Here is a 20,636-nt window from a genome sequence, read left to right on the forward strand (position 1 = left end):
GTGGGTTTTAAATTACTATTCTAACACTGCTGGGGGCAAAACACAGGGAAGTCGCTAGACAGTGACTAGGGACACAAACTACTATTCTAACACTACAGGAAGGTCATAAAAAGAACGAAGGCTGACTTTTTCGCCTCTGCGATTCTCAGAGCCTCTAATAGCTCCCGCTGCATTTTTAAAATTCTCAATACTCTGACAAATCCGGAGTGCTGTGCCAATGATATTTTGCCATCTCAGAGGCTCTGTGATAACCTGGCCAGCTTTTTTTGTAACAAAGTGGCCTCTAATATTGAGGAACTAGGGAAGGAATCAGAGCCTCTGGAAGTAATAATTGAACAGTTGGCCCCTATTGAGGACAGGAGTGGGCCGTTGGAGAATGACAGCTCTAAGGAGTCTTTCTGGGAGGCTCTTTCGGAGTTTCCTCCTATCCAGCTTGAGGACTTCTGCAGGTCAGCAGAGAGTATTGTATCAGGCTCCCCCCTTGACCCATTACCTTGTAAGAACTTGAAGGAATTCGGGGTGGAGCTCTTCCCACTGTTGTGTAAGATCTGCAACCAGTCTCTGGCAGATGGGGCGGTTCCCAGTTTGTGGAAGCAGGCACTTGTAACACCTTTGCTAAAAAAAGCTTCCCTGGATCCTGAATGCCTGAAAAACATTAGACCTATCTCCCTCCTCCCCTTCCCAGCCAAGGTAGTGGAACGGGCAGTGAGTGGCACACTGTCCGCACACTTGGAACGGGTTAAACTTCTGGAGGAGGAGCAATTCGGCTTCAGACCAGCCCATGGAACGGAGACAGCTCTGGTGACCGTCATGGATGAGCTTCGGAGGCGGGCAGACAGGGATCAGGCAGCAGTGCTGATTCTGCTTGACCTGTCTGCCGCCTTCGATACGGTCAACCATAACATCTTGTTGAGGAGGCTGAGTGAGGTAGGAGTCACGGGGGTGGCCCTGAGATGGTTCCACTCCTTTCTCCCAGGGAGACAGCAAGCAGTATCCCTTCCCCCCTACCAATCTGCCTTTACTCCTGTTCCTCATGGGGTACCTCAGGGCTCGGCCATCAGCCCCATTCTCTTTAATGTTTATTTGAGACCGCTGCTGAAGATCATCAAGTGTTATAACATCAAAGTCATCAATTACGCTGATGACACTCAACTCATTCTCTCCCTGGAGGGAGAGCAGTCCATCTCAGCAGAAGAGTTTCATAGATGTTTAGGAGACATGACACAATGGCTGAAGGAGAATTCCCTACAATTTAACATCGCAAAGACTGAACTGCTGGATGTTACAACGTATAAGAACAGGGAAGGGCCGCCCATGAATTTGTGGCCACCAGAGTTCCCCAACCCCGGCTTGCCGGTAAAAACAGTTCGCAACCTAGGGGTCACATTTGATTGTGACCTCTCTCTGGAGGTGCATGTGGGGAAAGTGGTGAGCTGCTGTCTGGGGATTCTGCGCTCTTTGAGGAAGATCTTTCCCCTCCTACCATCTCAAGCCCGTGCCCTAATTGCACGCAGTACCATACTCAGTCGGGTAGACTACTGTAATGCTCTACTCCTTGGATCCCCCAAATTTCTGCTAGACAGGCTCCAGCGGGTTCAATCTGCTGCGGCTAAGCTGGTACTGGGCTGGTCAAGGCGGACCTCTGCCTCTGGAGCACTTTCGGAGTTGCACTGGTTGCCAGTGGCACAGAGAGTTACATTTAAATCTCTGTGCCTAGTCTTTAAAGCCCTGCACGGAAAAGGTCCAATCCCCTTTCAGCAAATGTTTGAGTGGTACGTTCCGGGCAGAGAGCTTCGCTCTTCGAAAGGACTGTTAGTAAAAGTACCACGTTTCAACAAAGTCAGGGCAGGGGGCGGAAGATTTGGGGTGGCGGCAGCTAGGCTGTGGAACACTCTACCTCCTGTACTGCGGCAACATGGGGAGCTGCTTGCGTTCAGAAAAACCTTAAAACCTGGCTATTCCCTATGAGCTAGCCCTGCGCTTTAACTCCCTCCTGTGCTGACATGGTCTCAGAGTTACCAGCGCCAAGATGCCTGTTAGGTGGTAGTGCGCTTAAGAAGTTGGATAAATAAATAAATAAACACCATTGGGGGCAAAACTCAGGGCAGGTGATAGACCATGATATGGGTTTTGAATTACTCTTCTAACACTGCTGGGGGCAAAACACAGGTCAGGCGCAGGACAGTGACTGGAGATACAAACTACTATTCTAACTCCACTGGGGCCAAACTCAGGGCAGGTGCTGGACCATGAAGTGGGTTTTAAATTACTATTCTTACACCGCTGGGGGCAAAGCACAGGGCAGGCGCTGGACAGTGACTGGGGACACAAACTACTATTCTAACTGCACTGGAGGCAAAACTCAGGGCAGGTGCTGGACCATTATGTGGGCTTTAAATGACTATTTTAACACCGCTCGGGGGAAACCACAGGGCAGGCGCCTGACAGTGACTGGGGACACAAACTACTATTCTAACTCCACTAGAGGCAAAACTCAGGGCAGGTGATGGACCATGATGTGGGTTTTAAATCACTATTCTAAAAACGCTGGGTGCAAAACACAGGGCAGGCACTGGACAGTGACTGGGGACACAAACTACTATTCTAACTCCACTGGGGGCAAAACTCAGGGCAAGTGATAAACCATGATGTGCGTTTCAAATTACTATTCTAACACTGGTGGGGGCAAAACACAGGGCAGTCAATGGACAGTGACTGGGGACACAAATTATTATTCTAACTACTCTGGGGCAAAACTCAGGGCAGGTGCTGGACCATGATGTGGATTTTAAATTACTATTCTAACACTGCTGTGGCAAAACACAGGTCAGGTGCTGGACAGTGGTTGGGGATACAAATTAGTATTCTAACTCCACTGGGGGTAAAACTCCAGGGCAGGTGCTGGACCATGACGTGGCTTTTAAATGACTATTTTAACACTACTGAGGGCAAAACACAGGGCAGGCACTTGACAGTGAATGGGGACACAAACGACTATTTTAAATCCACTGGGGGCAAAACTCAGGGCAGGTGATGGACCATGATGTGGGTTTTAAATAACTATTCTAACACCGCTGGGGCAAAAACCAGCAGGCGCAGGACAGTGACTGGGGACACAAACTACTATTCTAACTCCACTGGGGGCAAAACTCATGGTAGGTGCTCGACCATGATGTGGGCTTTAAATGATTATTTTAACACAGCTGGGGGCAAAACACAGGTCAGGTGCTGGACAGAGACTGGGGACGCAAATTACTATTCTAACTCCACTGGGGGCAAAACTCAGGGCAGATGCTGGACCGTGATGTGGGTTTTAAATTACTATTCTAACACCGCTGGGGCAAAACATGGCAGGCGCAGGACAGTGACTGCGGACACAAACTACCATTCTAAGTCCACTGGGGGCAAAACTCAGGGCAGGGAATGGACCATGATGTGGGTTTTAAATTACTATTCTAACACTGTTGGGGCCAAACACATGGCAGGTGCTGGACAGTGACTGCGGACATAAACTACTATTCTAACTCCACTGGGGGAAAAACTCAGGGCAGGTGATGGACCATAATGTGGGTTTTAAATTACTATTCTAACACTGCTGGGGCAACACACAGGGCAGACACTGGACAGTGACTGGGGTCACAAACTACTATTCTAAGTCCACTGGGGGAAAAACTCAGGGCAGGTGAGGGACCATGATGTGAGTTTAAAATTACTATTCTAACACTGCTGGAGGAAAAACAGAGGGCAGGCACTGGACAGTGACTGGTGACACAAACTACTATTCTAACTCCACTGGGGGCAAAACTCAGGGCATGTGATGGACCATGATGTGGGTTTTAAATTACTATTCTAACACTGCTGGGGGCAAAACACAGGGCAAGCGATGGACAGTGACTGGGGACACAAATTACTATTCTAACTCCACTGGGGCAAAACTCATGGCAGATGCTGGACCATGATGTGGGTTTCAAATTACTATTCTAACACCGCTGGGGCAAAACACAGCAGGCGCAGGACAGTGACTGGGGACCCAAAATACTATTTTAATTCCACTGGGGACTAAACTCAGGGCAGCTGCTGGACCATAACGATGGGAATAAATTACTAAGTACAGGTGCAGTGTAGTTACTGTGGTTGAATTTTCATTTTGCAAAACCAAAAGGAAAATTTTTAAGGACAGTTTGAGATTAATAGCTGAGGTTACATTACTTATTCTCTCTCCACCTATGGCCTACCACAAAGAAAGGGCTGGAAACTAACGGACCCCCATATTCCTATTGTAATTAGACTAGATTATTTTCTTGAGACTGTTGCTGGATTGTAGACAATTTTTTTCCTAGAATAAGGAGTATTCTCCGTGCAGGTGGCAGCACTGATTGATCTGTCCAGAGCATGCTGTGTTTCAGACCAGAAGGTGACAATATTCACCGATAGTCAATATGTGTTTGGTGTAATTCATGAATTCTTACAGTTATGGTCTCAAAGGGGATGTAGACCATGTCAGGGTCCCCAATCCACAATGGAGAAAATGTGAGAAAACTGTTAAAGGGCCTACAAAGGCCAGCCAAAGTTGCCCTCTTTCAATGTTCTGCCCATTGTAAAGGAAATTATTTTGTGACAATTGGAAACAGCTACGCAGATGAACAGGCACGTTATTGTGCATTAAACGTTTGCACTTTCAATGGTAAATATACAAATGAGGGAGCTAATGAAACCAATTTCAACCTCTCAATGACAAATGCTGATACATGGGAGTAAGTAAAGAGATAAAAGACAAAGTTACTGAGGAGGAATAGCAAGATAGGATCAGGGAAGGATGTGTGAAAGGAGATGATAATATCTGGGTTTTAGGAGAAGGAGGTCCAGTACTGCCTAATAGTTTACTGCAACCAATGATGAGGTATTATCATGGGTCAATGCTTGGAGGAACGGATGCCATGGTGAGGTTGTTTAGGCAGACTTGATTTAACCTGAAGTTACAAGCGATGAGTGAGGCATTGTGTTATAGATGTGTGATTTGCCAGCAAATGAATGTGGGGAAGCTAACTGCTGTTACACTGAGTCACATGGGCAGATCTTGAGGTCTTTTCAAGAGAATGCTGCTGGATTTTGTTAAAATGTCAGTATGCAATGGATTGAGGGTCATTCTAGTAGCTGTGCGCATCTTTTCATGTTGGGTAGAAGCCGACCGGACTAGCGGAGTAGTGGCATGACTTAATCCTGGTGAATAGGTTATGGTGAAAAAACATGTGAAAAAGAACTGCCTCGAGCCTCATTGGCGTGGCCCATATCTAGTGATTTTGGTCAGTACAATTGCTGTGAAGTGAGGTGGATACCCTAATTGGGTGCATGCATCCCACAGTCATAGAGTTCTGTCTCCCCTTAAACGATTAACAGCACCTCTCCCAGAAGAGACACCAGCAGTGGTCGAAAGAATACAGCAAGAGGTCAGCCAAGGTGTGGGGGACCAGAAAGAATCTTCAGCACTTGAAAAATCGGAGGGGGTCACAACAAATCTGAAACTAAATCTGAACTAGAAGAAGTTTATGCTGTGGTGGTGAATGAATCCGATTCTGACTCCAATGAGTAAACTGGAGCTATGGGATCACCAGTAGTGGTGGAAGAAAGCTGGCCAAAGAGTAAAGAAAGAAGGTTGAAGTTATCCTCTGAAAAAATTCTTACACCCCTATCTGATGCATCTGGCAAAAATGAGCAGAGTTGGAAATGAAAGTGAAGGATCAAATCTCAGAGGATATAATAGATCAAGGGTGCCTTGTTGGAGGTATTCTTCTACTGAGTAAACTATCTTGCTACTGATGACAATGAGTGTGACTTCTGGATATTTCAGAATAATAGTGGGGATTCAAATGCGACTTTATAAACTTAGCGCCCGATGTACGACTTTTTTTAGCAGTCGCAAATGGGTAATTGGCCTGTTTGTGACTGCTAAAAGGGTTGTGGAATGTACTAACCCTTTTTTGCGAATCGGTAACCTATTATGGACTCGCAAATGTGCATTTGCAAGCCGCAATTAGGAACGAGCATGCCAAGGGCGTTCCTTCCTAATAGAGAGTGGCACTGCTATGTACAAGTGTTTTGCGACTGCAAACTGTAAAACAATCGCAGTTACCACTTACTTCAAGTAGGTGGTAATCCAGTAGCAAATGAGAACCTTTGTGAACAGTTGCAAAAATATTTTTTAAGAGCAGGCAGTGGTCCCATGGACCACTGCCAGCCCTTGAAAATTTTAAAGAAAACGTTTCATTTTTTTCTTTTAAACGCATCCCATTTATCTTTAAGGAAAATGGGCTGCATTTGAAAAAATGTTTTACTTTATTTAAAAAAGCAAACACAGACATGATGGTCTGCTGTCTCCAGCAGGCCACCATCCCTGTGATATGTGAGATTCTTAAGAGGTCGCAAATTGCGATCTACCTCATTAATATTAATGAGGTAAGTCATTAATAACCCCATTAGGAATTGCAAATAGTGCTGGAGACAGTGTTATACGTTCCATTTTGTGAGCCGCAAAACATCGCAATTTGCGACTCACAAAATGGAATGGCCATACATCTGGCCCTCAGTGCTGTCGCTTTACATTTGCACTTCCTTATCCTACAAGTCTGAGTGCTTTGAGGAACTTAGTGCTGAATGAGACTGAATTTCCCTATCTAAATTCAGAAGAGTTTCCTGTGCTTCTTGGTGGATTGAGAGTAATGAGATTGTGTAAGCTTTTTAAAGAATTTGATCCCCATATTGTTAGAGATGACTAAGGAACTTTGTTGAGTTTCTTAAAAGAAGAATGCCTAGGCCTCAGTGAAAGAAGAATAAAAATTCAGCTCAAAATTTAGAAGAACACGGGGTATGGCTAAGAAAACCTCACAAAGATTGTACATATTATGTAATAAAGTTCAGCACAAATAAAAACAGTTTTACTATTTGCACGAGTGGAGAACAACAGAGAAGTTTCTGTGGCTGCTATTTCTCTACATACTCGGTCTGGGTCTAAATAGTATGGAAACTAATAATACTAGTCATAGACATATGCACATAATAGCTACGATATTAATATTTGTAGTGTAAGGATTGATAGCGTAAATTGTAGGATTAAATTTGGTTTCAACTAATGTCAAAGAAAAGAAACATACATCTGAGCAGAAATTTAAAAAAAGAAGCGGTACAGACCCAATGCATTACAGGCTTATAAGCCTTTTGGACATTTCATTAAAGATATTCTCCAAGATTATTTTAGCCAAACTTGAAGAATGGGCCATTGAAACTAAGAGAAATCCTTTAGAACAGGGGGGCTTTCGGGAGGGTCATTCAACCATAGACCACTGCTTTGCTTTGTGGGCTATTACTCGAAAGGCAGTGGAGGAAAATCAAAGACTGTGCAGTTGTTTTGTAGATTTCCGGACAGCCTTTGATTCTGTTGACAGGGATATTTTATGGGGAAAACTTGCTGCTTGGGAATTACCACTACACCTTCTAGGGGCTCTTAAATCCCTGCACTCTGGCAATTGGGCTACGGTGGAGTTAGACAAGTCAGGACGGTTGTCCCAGAGAATCTCTATCGACAATGGCCTGCATCAGGGGTGCGTTTTAGCACCCCTACTTTTAGTCTATTTTTGGCCGACCTCACAACAGCTATTTCCCAATCAAAGTCCTTTTCGCCTAAAATTGGGGATCAGCATATTGCTTGTCTGCTCTATGCAGATGATTTGGTATTAATGGACTACACTCCAATTGGTCTGCAGAGGAAAATCAACGCATTGGCCTCTTATAGTAAGCAGAACAAGCTTAGTATTAATTTGGAAAAGACGAAGATTATGGTTTTTGGGAAAAAAGTGCAGAATTTTTCCTGGTATCTTGATTCTCAGGTGGTGGAACAAGTGGATCAGTACAAATACCTGGGTTTTACATTTAGGAAAAATCTGAATTGGAGCGCACATTGGGATGCCACTAGGCAGAAGGCCCTTTTGCAGGCAAGCTGTTTATCTGGTTTTAATGGTAGATTTGGGGGCCTGTCTCATATCCCGTTATTAAAGGCCTATGAAGGGAAGATTCCACCAATAGGCCTATATGGAGGAGAGATATTCTCTCTTGATCCAACCTAAGAATGGGACAGACTGGAAGGGGTAGTATTAAAAAGACTTCTATCACTCCCACAAGGCACCATGGTCCAGGCTATAAGGAGAGAGTTCAGTCTGGTATCTTGGAACATGGCGGCCACCACTCGGGCTCTCAGGTACTTCCACAACCTGTTGGAAAATGATGAGGTGGCCAAAGTATCCATATTGTGCTGGGAAGAGAGCCAAAGCAGCGAAAGGTTGTGGGCAAAGGTGGTTAGATCCAGAATGACCGCAATGAAGAATTGCCATTTAAATAGTGGTACAGTCACATCTTGGCTCACCTTTCCCGGGAAACGAAAATTGAGAGAATCTGCTGCTATGGCGTCACAAAAAAGTGATTTATTATACTTAAAGAAGAAATCATCTATTAGCTTCTCGTTAGCTTCACTTGGTCAGGATGGTGTTTTCCCTTACCTATCACAGTTACCAGATCCAGGTTTGAGAAAAGAAATCCTAAGTGTTCGGGTGGGATGTAATCCAATCTAGTCATCCCACCCATATAAGACAGGGGTGCAAAATAATAGTGGTTTTTGTCCCTGCCCTTTGAAAGCCAAATGCACTATTACTCATATTCTTATGGACTGCACTTTTTATTTCACATATCGGATTAGGTTTTTAAGACCTCTGTTTTTTAAATATGATGCTCTTTATAGGAACAAGGCGGTGGAGTTACTGTCTGAGATGCTATATTTAGATGTGGCAGTTGGGATTGCTCGGTTCCTACGATCTGTTAAACAGAATTTTAAAAAATTAAATGTAATGGGGATGGGGTGGTGAGGAGGGGGTTCATTCATTTAAAGGTTTTAATTAATATGTATTTTTTAGAATGTTTTATGGACAATTGTCTAAATAAACTTGTTTTTGAATCTGAAACCTTTGCGGTATCAGGTTGTAAGCTTAATCTATATAATTCCAAAGTCCTACCTCTTAATGCATTTTGTATAAAGGAGCCTTTCACTAGGGCAGGATTATCTTGAAACATACATCTGAGCAGAAATCATAACACAAAATAGATGGATGTGTATATTTATTAGAAGGGCAGCCTTTTCATGCTGATTTACTTAGAGGAGATTATGCATTAAATGTTTATACTAACCTGCTTTATCAGTATAATGCAACCATTGATAGTGAAACCCTGCAGCAGCTAGCACCTTTATCAGTATGTTAACACAATTGAAGCAAGGGATTGTTTGTATGCAGTGACCTGCTTCAGTAGATGAGAGTATCACATACCACCGCATTCCATTGACATATGGCATTACATATAGCTTATTGTTGAGTATTTCCTTTGGAAATGTCATTTTCAATATTATTATTCTTTTTTTTCTGTTCAAAAGTTTTTTATTAGGAGTTTTAAGAGATAAACAGCTGTATACACATTCTTACAGATAAATGAAAAGGGGAGTAAGGGTTAAGGAACAATTAAAAAAATAAAACATGTGAAAATATACACATAAGGAGTATACATAAGCAAATAATTCTAATTGTGATTTGGATTTTTGAGAAGATTCACTGTTCAAACCTTTAAATCGTCATTTGTATGCTCAGGTTGCTGAAACTATTAGTAGATATTTAGCCCAGATAAACATCTACTAAACATTAGATACTGCTTATGGACATAGGTATAATTTGCCCTGTGTTCTTACTGACATCAAAAATAAATTCTTAGATCAAGTAGAAGATAGATATAGAGCTGTAAAAGCTAATGCAGCTGAAGGAAGTTGTGTTATGAGGTGGTCACAGGAAGAGGTAATCATCAAGCAGCAGGAAATACTGGAGCATTGACATTAGATGTGTAACTCCAAGGAAAATTGTGTGCTCACCATGATGGAAATACATACAATACTATTCCTGTAGGGGAAAGTGAGTGTGATCATACCTTTGAGATTTGAGGTTCTTAGAAATTGTTCCCGGATGGAACTGACCTTGTCATTCCTGTGGTTTATTTTATTGGTGGCAAGAAAGCTTATTTTAGGTTACCGAACACATGTAATGTAGGTGTAGTGATTCCAAAGATTTATCTTGTGGAGAATTGTGATCATCCTGTTTGGAAGGAGAAATCTAGGTCCAAACGAGGTGCCAGTGCTTGAGAGATTGCGTGAGATATTTTTGGTGCCATCATTCTTATAATTCCAAATATAGGGGTGATATTGAATGACATTAAGATCAGAAAACTTTCCATTGCAGTTGATAAATTGTCTACTAGTAAGGCTGGAGCTTTATTGTTTATTAATACTGAGATGGTTGCTATTAGGGCTATGGTTATGCAGAACTCTGGCATTAGACATTCTGCTTGCAATGGAGGGTGGACTCTACCAGATGTTGAAGGTTGAACAGTGGTACACTTGTTGATGGTGCTCTATGTTTTGATTTTTTTGGTTATTCTTTTTACATCCACTGTATGATCATTTAAAAATGCCAATAAAGATACTTTAAAAAAAAGAACAGTGTTGCACTTACATCACAGACAAAAGTAAGGAATTACAGAAGTACATAAAGAATATTACTGACATACATAATGAATTGAGTGGATTGGCCACAGAAGGTGTTTGGAATTCAGGTGGACATGGATTTAGTGCTATAGGTAGGCGGTTTGCAGATTTGGGAAGTAGTATAGTTGTTTCCAGTTTGAGACCACTGCTGATTATTGCCGTCTGTGCAGTAGTCTTGATTGTGAGTGTGAAGGTGTATAGGAAAAACAATGCAAAGAAAGGAGTCTCTTAAAAAAGGGAATACAGAGTTAGGGAGCAGAATGAATATTACAATGGAATGAAGCATTTGGAAAAGTTCAAGCAAACAACGGTCGCCACAACAGGGGTTTAACTTGGCTAATCTGATAAGATCAAGAGATAAGGTTAAGAGATTTTGTGATGGCTTGATATGCCACCAGAGAGGTGAAATTGAGCAGTGTAATTTTGATCCCTTTCTGAGATACTGTAGGAGTGCATCATAATCATGCATAGTCAGCACTCTAATATATTCTGTGTGCTGAATGTTACTAAGGAAAATGGGAACACCCACAGCAACACCCATGGAACTCCCCTTTCATGCAGAGTTATGTGAGAAAGGAAAACATATTTACAAGGCCATGACAAGTCATTCAGGGTCTTGTAAATATGGGGAAGCCCATTGCGCTGCTAGTGCAGCAATAAAAGTAATGCACCGGCTACGCAATAGGATTGTAAATAAGCCCTTAAATACTGTTCAATGTAATTGACCCGCTCTACAGGGTTGTCATATGTTGCACTAAAAATCATGAGGCACTGCACTCCCCCTTTCCTCCCCTTCTCCGGTAAACATCCTCCATTTGGTTGAGGTCTGGACCCTGTTATTACTATTCCTTCTCTACTAGGATGTAGGAAAAGATCCATTATAAGCACAGGTCACTGCTGGATCACTCTTTTAGGTTTGTCTGCTTCCTCTGGGTGCTCCTCATGCTGGGAACATTCTGGGCTTAACTTGTTGGACCTCTCCTTCATAGACAGTCGTATCTACTGCAGGGCCAGCCACATTCCATCCCTCCCTCACCAGTCAGACACATTCCTAGATTTCTTCAGGCAGATTTTCTGCTCCTCTAGCAGAAAGTGGTGAGTTCAGGTGATATCCTGTTATCTCTGGGAAAATGCTTGTCAGGCAGACACTGATCTTGATTACAACAGGTCTTTGGGTACCCTGCTTAAGACAAGAAGAAAATTGGACTGGAACCATGAACACTGGTCTCAAATCCACTTTTATACACATTTACAAGACAACTGATATGGATCATTGTCTCAAGACTTAGATCCAGTTTGGGGTGGCTCTCTTTCATGTGTCCCTATCAGGCTGATCTCCAAATACTGCCATTGTATGAAATGACACCTCTCTCAGTAGGCAATACTGGGACTGGCTCCAAGCAGGAATACCCACAACATGGGCACAAAGAAGTGCGGAATCTTTGCAACTGACTGTCATCTGACTTCCTGAAGCAATTACCAGGAACAGGCAAAATGAAAGGCCTGGACTAGAAACATCCTCTCCTTAAACAGTAGAGATTGGTCTCAACCCACACTCCTACCAACTACCAAATCACAGTGGGCAGGAATAACTAATCAGCAGTCCCTTGCTAACTAGGACCTCTTGGAATTTCTAAAAGTAGCCCTGTCCGATTCCTGTGCACATAAGTGTCTGGGTCTCCACTCTTAAGCAACAGGAATACAGAAAATACAGTTCTACTGTCTGAGGAAGCAATCTGCCTCATCCATTTTGTGTCATTAAATACTAGGGACATCCAAAAAGGATCTCACTGGCTTAAGTACTCAGACTCATGCACATGGGTCTAAAACGATACATATATCACAGGCACATTAAACATGCACCAGTACTCAACATGCATATGGGATCTCAGCACAAAGTTCTGGGTCTCAAATAACAACTGCATTTCACTATAAAATGGCAAGTAGGCTGCTCTCACACAGACAAAAAGATCTGGTCATACTGTAAATAAGGAAACAGTGTACACTGCCACCACCACTTTACTTGATGAATCCTTAACAGGAGCATTAGTCCACTGTTCACCATGACGGTATTCTTGTTTTGCCTGTCCAGGTCATAGATCAAGTTCTGATCCTTGAATTATCAAGGAAAAACATAGTGCCTTTGCCCACACAATAGGTTAGCAGAAATTCGGAACCAAAATTAAAAGTCAGGGTACCAGTTTCACATGCAGAGCCACTCAGTAGGGGAACATGTCTTAATACCATGCATAGAACATTCCTGTACTAACAACATAGTTGCCATTCTGCCTCCAAAATAACACTGCCTGCAATTTCCTAGATTGAGCGCACTTCCTTTTCTGCCCTGTCCAAAAATATTACAACAGATGTACCTTTACTCAAGGAGGTAAAAACCAGCCAGGCCCCATGGTCTGTAAATGGTCTTTAGCTACAGCAAGGCTGACACTCTCAGGAAAAATGATACATCATTGTATCTTATACTTACAAAATAGCTGCAGGTCTCATGGACAAAGACACGACTAGCAAATGTCTCATTGCATGCCTCGATCCTCAACGTTCGCTCCTTCCAGTTCAGTGTGTTCTTCTGAATGAAGAAAATGAACTCCACACCGGCGATCTGTTAAAAAAGGCAGCACATTAATACAGCAAATGCACACTTGACATGCTTGGGCAGGGTATTGGGAATCACAGAAATATTGCTTAGATACCAAAGGAGACAAGCTTAGCGCTCCCATGAAGTTCTGAAGTAGACCATGTAGTGTCTATCTTGTTTGAGCCCTACAATATGTAGCCCATCATATCTTTCCATCCCCTACCAAATCTGGCCTAATGACAACCATACCCCAACAGCATGCAGGTCAGATATTACTCCACTTATAAACCAATTATATACAGGTTCGGACTCACAATCCTCCATAAGCCAATGACTTCCAAGTACGTCTCCTTGTGGATCCAGGTAAGCTTCAACCACTTGATAAACATACTTATTGTGACGTGTTGCTGCCTAGAGGTACAAATGCAAGTTCAACTAAAATCATGCACGCATCAGTATTGGGTACCCCGGCTAGGAATCATGATGGGAATGTGCTGATGTCAGAATGACAGATTTGATTAGTTTGCCAGTGTGATTTTTATAGCATATTGGGAATCCATACATAGATTCAAAAATATTGGTAATGTGTGAATCTCATTGCAGTGGAATGTAAGGACCTCTCTTAATCAAAGTCTTGTTGGTGCCAAAGTGGCCTAACTGCAGTAGCTTCAAACGTGGACAGCCTGTTTGACGGTATTGACTGAAGATCAATACTGTCAGCAAAAATACTCGTTGGCAACATATTCTGGGTCTGAGACAAGGCTCTGTGGCACATCTACTCACCCTATGGGCGGATGCATAGCGTTCAACAATGATACTTGTGCATCCACAACAGACTTAATTCCCTAGACATCATAGTGGTTTTAGAATACATCAGTTCTTTATAATGTGCACTGAGCAGAAATTGTTTGATTGTTCCCAACTTTAGTTAATTCTGACCTGCAACTAATTTCTGCTAAAACCTATTCCAGCAACATTTCACAACTCGTGATAGTGTTTTCATCTCTTCCCTTTAGAAACTATGGGGCATATTTACAACAAAATGGTGCAGCCCTGCGTTTCCTCTCTGTGCTGGTGCTAAATTCAGCTGCCTAGCGCCAATGTGTCTGCGTTGCAGGGGAAGATTGTTTATGTGCAGGAAAGTCTCCCTTCCTGCACATAAACATTCTTCAAATGTAATTTTGTAACTTCTATGTGTGCTGCTTAATGCAGCAAACATAGAAGTTGCAAAATGTCATTTTTAAAAAAAAGATTGTTTATGTGCAGGAAGGGACACCTTCCTGCATATAAATAATCAATGGCGTTTGCTGTTTCCAAGTGTGCCGCACAACGGTCAAGGCTCCCTGCATGACGCTGCCCTGCTCTTCCCAGCGTTACTTAGCATAACTACTGCATTTTAGGCACTTGCGCTTTTAAATTGTTCCCCTTGTTTTGTATCCTAAGTAGTATTGTTTTTTGCCCAGTTTTAAAGCGCCGCATTTGCCGCCTTAATCGCCGTTTTTTGTATTGCTATTAGAGCGCTTACCTGCACTCTAACTTGGTGATCCTCACCGCTGTTTGGCGGGCCATTAGCGGGTTGCTGGTCTTGGGGGAAAGCGTGTCGGCCATCTTGGGTGGAGGTTGGGACGTGACTGGCCATTCGAGGCAGCAGTCTAGTGTTCGCCTGGACACACGAGCTCCCTACTTAAGGCGAGCTGGTGCCCTGAGTCGGCCTTGGTCAAGGCTCCCTGCATGACGCTGCCCTGCTCTTCCCAGCGTTACTTAGCATAACTACTGCATTTTAGGCGCTTGCGCTTTTAAATTGTTCCCCTTGTTTTGTATCCTAAGTAGTATTGTTTTTTGCCCAGTTTTAACGCGCCGCATTTGCCGCCTTAATCGCCGTTTTTTGTATTGCTATTAGAGCGCTTACCTGCACTCTAACTTGGTGATCCTCACCGCTGTTTGGCGGGCCATTAGCGGGTTGCTGGTCTTGGGGAAAGCGTGTCGGCCATCTTGGGTGGAGGTTGGGACGTGACTGGCCATTCGAGGCAGCAGTCTAGTGTTCGCCTAGACACACGAGCTCCCTACTTAAGGCGAGCTGGTGCCCTGAGTCGGCCTTGGTCAAGGCTCCCTGCATGACGCTGCCCTGCTCTTCCCAACGTTACTTAGCATAACTACTGCATTTTAGGCGCTTGCGCTTTTAAATTGTTCCCCTTGTTTTGTATCCTAAGTAGTATTGTTTTTTGCCCAGTTTTAACGCGTCGCATTTGCCGCCTTAATCGCCGTTTTTTGTATTGCTATTAGAGCGCTTACCTGCACTCTAACTTGGTGATCCTCACCGCTGTTTGGCGGGCCATTAGCGGGTTGCTGGTCTTGGGGAAAGCGTGTCGGCCATCTTGGGTGGAGGTTGGGACGTGACTGGCCATTCGAGGCAGCAGTCTAGTGTTCGCCTGGACACACGAGCTCCCTACTTAAGGCCAGCTGGTGCCCTGAGTCGGCCTTGGTCAAGGCTCCCTGCATGACGCTGCCCTGCTCTTCCCAGCGTTACTTAGCATAACTACTGCATTTTAGGCGCTTGCGCTTTTAAATTGTTCCCCTTGTTTTGTATCCTAAGTAGTATTGTTTTTTGCCCAGTTTTAACGCGCCGCATTTTCCGCCTTAATCGCCGTTTTTTGTATTGCTATTAGAGCGCTTACCTGCACTCTAACTTGGTGATCCTCACCGCTGTTTGGCGGGCCATTAGCGGGTTGCTGGTCTTGGGGAAAGCGTGTCGGCCATCTTGGGTGGAGGTTGGGACGTGACTGGCCATTCGAGGCAGCAGTCTAGTGTTCGCCTGGACACACGAGCTCCCTACTTAAGGCGAGCTGGTGCCCTGAGTCGGCCTTGGTCAAGGCTCCCTGCATGACGCTGCCCTGCTCTTCCCAGCGTTACTTAGCATAACTACTGCATTTTAGGCGCTTGCGCTTTTAAATTGTTCCCCTTGTTTTGTATCCTAAGTAGTATTGTTTTTTGCCCAGTTTTAACGCGCCGCATTTGCCGCCTTAATCGCCGGTTTTTGTATTGCTATTAGAGCGCTTACCTGCACTCTAACTTGGTGATCCTCACCGCTGTTTGGCGGGCCATTAGCGGGTTGCTGGTCTTGGGGAAAGCGTGTCGGCCATCTTGGTTGGAGGTTGGGACGTGACTGGCCATTCGAGGCAGCAGTCTAGTGTTCGCCTGGACACACGAGCTCCCTACTTAAGGCGAGCTGGTGCCCTGAGTCGGCCTTGGTCAAGGCTCCCTGCATGACGCTGCCCTGCTCTTCCCAGCGTTACTTAGCATAACTACTGCATTTTAGGCGATTGCGCTTTTAAATTGTTCCCCTTGTTTTGTATCCTAAGTAGTATTGTTTTTTGCCCAGTTTTAACGCGCCGCATTTGCCGCCTTAATCGCCGTTTTTTGTATTGCTATTAGAGCGCTTACCTGCACTCTAACTTGGTGATCCTCACCGCTGTTTGGCGGGCCATTAGCGGGTTGCTGGTCTTGGGGAAAGCGTGTCGGCCATCTTGGGTGGAGTTTGGGACGTGACTGGCCATTCGAGGCAGCAGTCTAGTGTTCGCCTGGACACACGAGCTCCCTACTTAATCCTCGCATGGAAACGCGCAGCGGTGACGCGCAGCGGGCGCGCCGTAATCGCGCCGGAGTCACGCCAGAGTCCAGCCCGTCTGTGCCCGTCCGGGCCCAGACGGGCTTAGGGCTGGTCCTTATGCCTGTACCATCGGAGCGTATCAGGTATGGGTGGGAGGAACTCATGTCCTGGCGGACTCTCCACTCTAATGCTTGCAACTTCGCCCAGGAAGGATCGCTTCCATTTCTGCCGTGTAGGGCCTGTATCGGGGGTCAGAATACGGCTTCTGCTAAGTCAGTGATCTCTATAGCATTACTGAACTGTCGGTCTCTACCATGTCACGCTACTGAGATCAACTCCCTCATCTTGGACCACGAGCTGGATGTGTTATTTCTAACTGAGACCTGGATTACCTCCAGCTCGGGCCCTGACATGGTCAGAGCACTCCCTCCTGGCTTTCTCATTTCACTTCGAGATAGGCCGGTGGGAAGGGGAGGAGGAGTCGCCATTCTCTATAGGGACTCATTAGTTTGTAAGGCTCAGGATGGAGGGGTGAGCGATTGTGAGAGCTATCAGTTCTCCCTCCGTTTATCACCTACTGCATCTATGGCGGGTTTGCTTATTTACCGCCCACCGGGAACCCTGGGAAATGTTGGCAACTCTTTCCTAGAAACAACTGCACTTCTTGCCTCCTTAACCGGTAACTTTGTCATCGTAGGTGATTTTAACATCCACCTGGACGACCCCTCCAATTCCCTGGGAGTAGATCTGCTAGGCGATCTCAAAGTCTTTGGGATCAATCTGGCTAACTCGGGTGCTACACATGGGAAAGGCCACTGTTGGACCCTATATTTTCTAACTCGGTTGGCCTTAGAGCACTTCCACCGCTGGCTCTGCCTTGGACAGACCACTTTATGGTGCCTGCCCAGTTGCAGTTTGACATCTCACCTGCGCTGGCCCCTAGGGTTTACACCATGGATAGAGCTTGGTCTAGGCTCCCAGTTGATACGCGGGCGGCACATCTGGAGGCGTCACGGCCTCCCCCTGGGTCTAACCCGCTAGTGGCGGATGAGAATCTTAACATCTGGCTCACCAACTCACTGGATGCTCTCCTCCCCAAAAAGAAACAACTTACTAGGGGTAAGAGAGTGGGATCTGCGCCCTGGTATACATCTGAGTTGAGGACATTGAGGAAGGGCTGCAAGAGGCTGGAGCGGACCTGGAGGAAAGATTGGAGCGAAATGAGCCGGAGAGAATATCGGTCGGCTCTTAGCATCTACAAATCTGCTATTTGGGCAGCTAAATCTGGATTCTTTGCGGAGAGAATTGGCTCTGCGGCCAACTCCTCGAAGGAATCGTTTAGGGTCATTAAAGAACTTTTGAAAACCCCCGAACCTCAGGTCATCCACGAGGACCCACGTGAGAAATGCTCGGAACTGGCCTCCTTTTTCAAAACTAAAATTGATAACATCCTTGCATCTCTTCCCCGGCTAACCGAGGATGTTTCCGCGGATGGTAGCCTAGGGCCTCAGACCATGGTGCGATCCGCAGAGCTGGTCTCTTTTGGTCCTGTCACTGTGGAAGAAGTCCTTACAGCTCTGACAACCATGAAAAGTGGTTCCCCGAAAGACCCTGCACCCATGAAGTATCTGAAGCAGGTAGCCCCTACCATCGGTGGGCCAGTGACGGACCTTATAAACCTGTCTCTTACCCAAGGAGTGGTACCTCCTAGCTGGAAAGGAGCGGTTGTGAAGGCCCTTTTGAAGAAGCCTAACCTGGACCCAGCCGACCTTGCCAACTTCAGGCCTATTTCCCTGCTCCCCGGCCTCAGTAAGGTGGCGGAGAAGCTGGTGAATAGCCGCCTATCGGGCTTCTTGGAGTCTAATTCCCTCCTGGGCAATTCCCAAACTGGCTTCCGCCCCGGTCAGGGGACCGACACTGCCCTGCTGGCAGTCGTGGAGAATGCAAGGAGCATTTTAGATTCAGGGGGATCGGTGGCAGTGATCCTCCTGGACCTCAGTGCTGCCTTTGACACCGTAGACCATCAGGTGCTTCTCCGACGGCTGTCGGGGGTGGGGGTCTCCGGGATGGCCCTCAAGTGGTTCGCTTCCTTCTTGGAAGGCCGGACATTTGAGGTGTGGGAAGGCCACGAGAAATCATCCTCAGTACCTCTCCAGTGCGGTGTGCCACAGGGCTCATCGCTGAGCCCCACCTTATTTAACATTTATATGGCCCCTCTGGAGAGTGTGGTACTGCCTCTGGGTATCAAGATCATCAGCTATGCTGATGATACCCAGTTGGTGGTAGGTCTTCCCCAGTCGGCCCATCATCCCGACCGGCTGCACACGTGTCTGGATAAGATCTTCACGTGGATGTGCAGCTCAGCTCTCAAGCTCAACGGCTCCAAGACGGAACTGATGCTGCTGGGGAATTCCCCTCCCTCTTTATCACCTAGCAGTTGGCCCAGCTGTCTGGGACCTGTACCCACCCCCAAGCAGGAGATCAAGAGCCTGGGGGTGTGGCTTGAGCAGGACCTTTCCTTCAAAACACACGCAAAAAAGATCTCAGGCGTGTGTTTCGGCCTGCTCCGATCAGCCCGGAAGATTCTACCTCTCCTTCCAGTGGCCTCCAGGAGGTTACTCATTCAGGGGCTTATCATCTCGCGGCTGGACTTCAGTAATGTACTGTTTCTGGGTGCCCCAGAATCCACCGTAAATAAACTGCAGCAAGTGCAGAACGCGGCCGCTAGGCTCCTGACGGATCTTCCTAGGCGTCAGTCGGCTCGCCCTGCGCTGAAGGCGCTACATTGGCTGCCTGTCAGAGAGAGGGTGAAATTCAAGGCACTCTGTGTAGCCCACAAAATACTACAGGGGAAAGGCCCACCCATCCTTGGGGATATGGTCCAATCTTATAAGTCCTCCCGCTCCCTTCGCTCTGACCATCAACATCTGCTGCAGGTTTTGAGGGTGAGGAAGGCAAGAACCGGGGGCAGAAGATTCTCTGTAAACGTGGCCACCCTGTGGAATTTCCTCCCTTTGTACTTGCGTTCAGAAGCGAGCTTGTTACGGTTTCGTAAACTTTTAAAAACCTTCCTGTTCCCTGTCTAATCTTTGTGCGTAGTGTGGTGGCGTCTCTTCCTGGACAAGCGCGGGGATGCCTAATGGTAACCAGGCGCTATATTAAAACTCAATAATAATAATAATAATAATAACATGAAAACAGCAAAAATGAGGATAAATTAAACATTTCTCCTCATTGTTCCAGGGTAAGGCCAGGTGTTCCCAGGTCTTAATTTTGGCGTTGACCCATATTTACGCCACTCTTGTAAATATGGGGCAGCATCAAAATCAATAGGTGTTGCGGTGAAACGCCCAATGCAACATCCATTGCCCTCCCCTTTCATGCTTAGTATAGCGTGAAAGGGGGCCTTATTTACAAGGTTAAGCCACGTTAAGTGGCTTACAAACTGCCTTGTAAATACGGCAAAGCCCCTATCGCCACCACAACATCGTGAAAAGTGACATTGTGGTGGCAATTGGGGCTTGTAAATATGCCCCTATATTTGAACTTAAGCCTTTTCTTTGTGGAGTTTTGTGGGAAAGCCAAGGGTCATCACCAGGTAGGGGATATAATCTTTCTTTAACAAATAAAGTAATTCCTCTCACTGAGCGGGGCCAGCGTGTGGCGACAATATTAACCACCTGCAACTGTCTTTACCCTACTGCCAACCTTAAAACCCACCCCATTAGGCTTATCATTCCATATTCCGCTATTCCCACATTCTGCCTCTATACCACACATCTTCTCCCCACAAAACAACAACAAAAATACTT

At 45.5% G+C, this 20,636-nt stretch overlaps 1 protein-coding gene across 2 annotated transcripts in view; it reads right to left on the bottom strand.

Annotated features, from left to right (window-relative positions):
• Window positions 1–20,636, bottom strand: part of SEC14L5 (SEC14 like lipid binding 5) — a 792,673-nt gene that overhangs the window by 478,818 nt on the left and 293,219 nt on the right. For both annotated transcript variants that reach the window (XM_078664277.1, XM_078664278.1), the window contains exon 4: window positions 13,110–13,241. In XM_078664277.1, the coding sequence (XP_078520403.1) occupies window positions 13,110–13,241 (132 nt within the window). The remainder of the gene's footprint in view (window positions 1–13,109; window positions 13,242–20,636) is intronic.

The sequence above is a fragment of the Lissotriton helveticus genome, chromosome 10 (assembly GCF_964261635.1).
Source record: "Lissotriton helveticus chromosome 10, aLisHel1.1, whole genome shotgun sequence".
NCBI classification, from domain to species: Eukaryota; Metazoa; Chordata; class Amphibia; order Caudata; family Salamandridae; genus Lissotriton; species Lissotriton helveticus.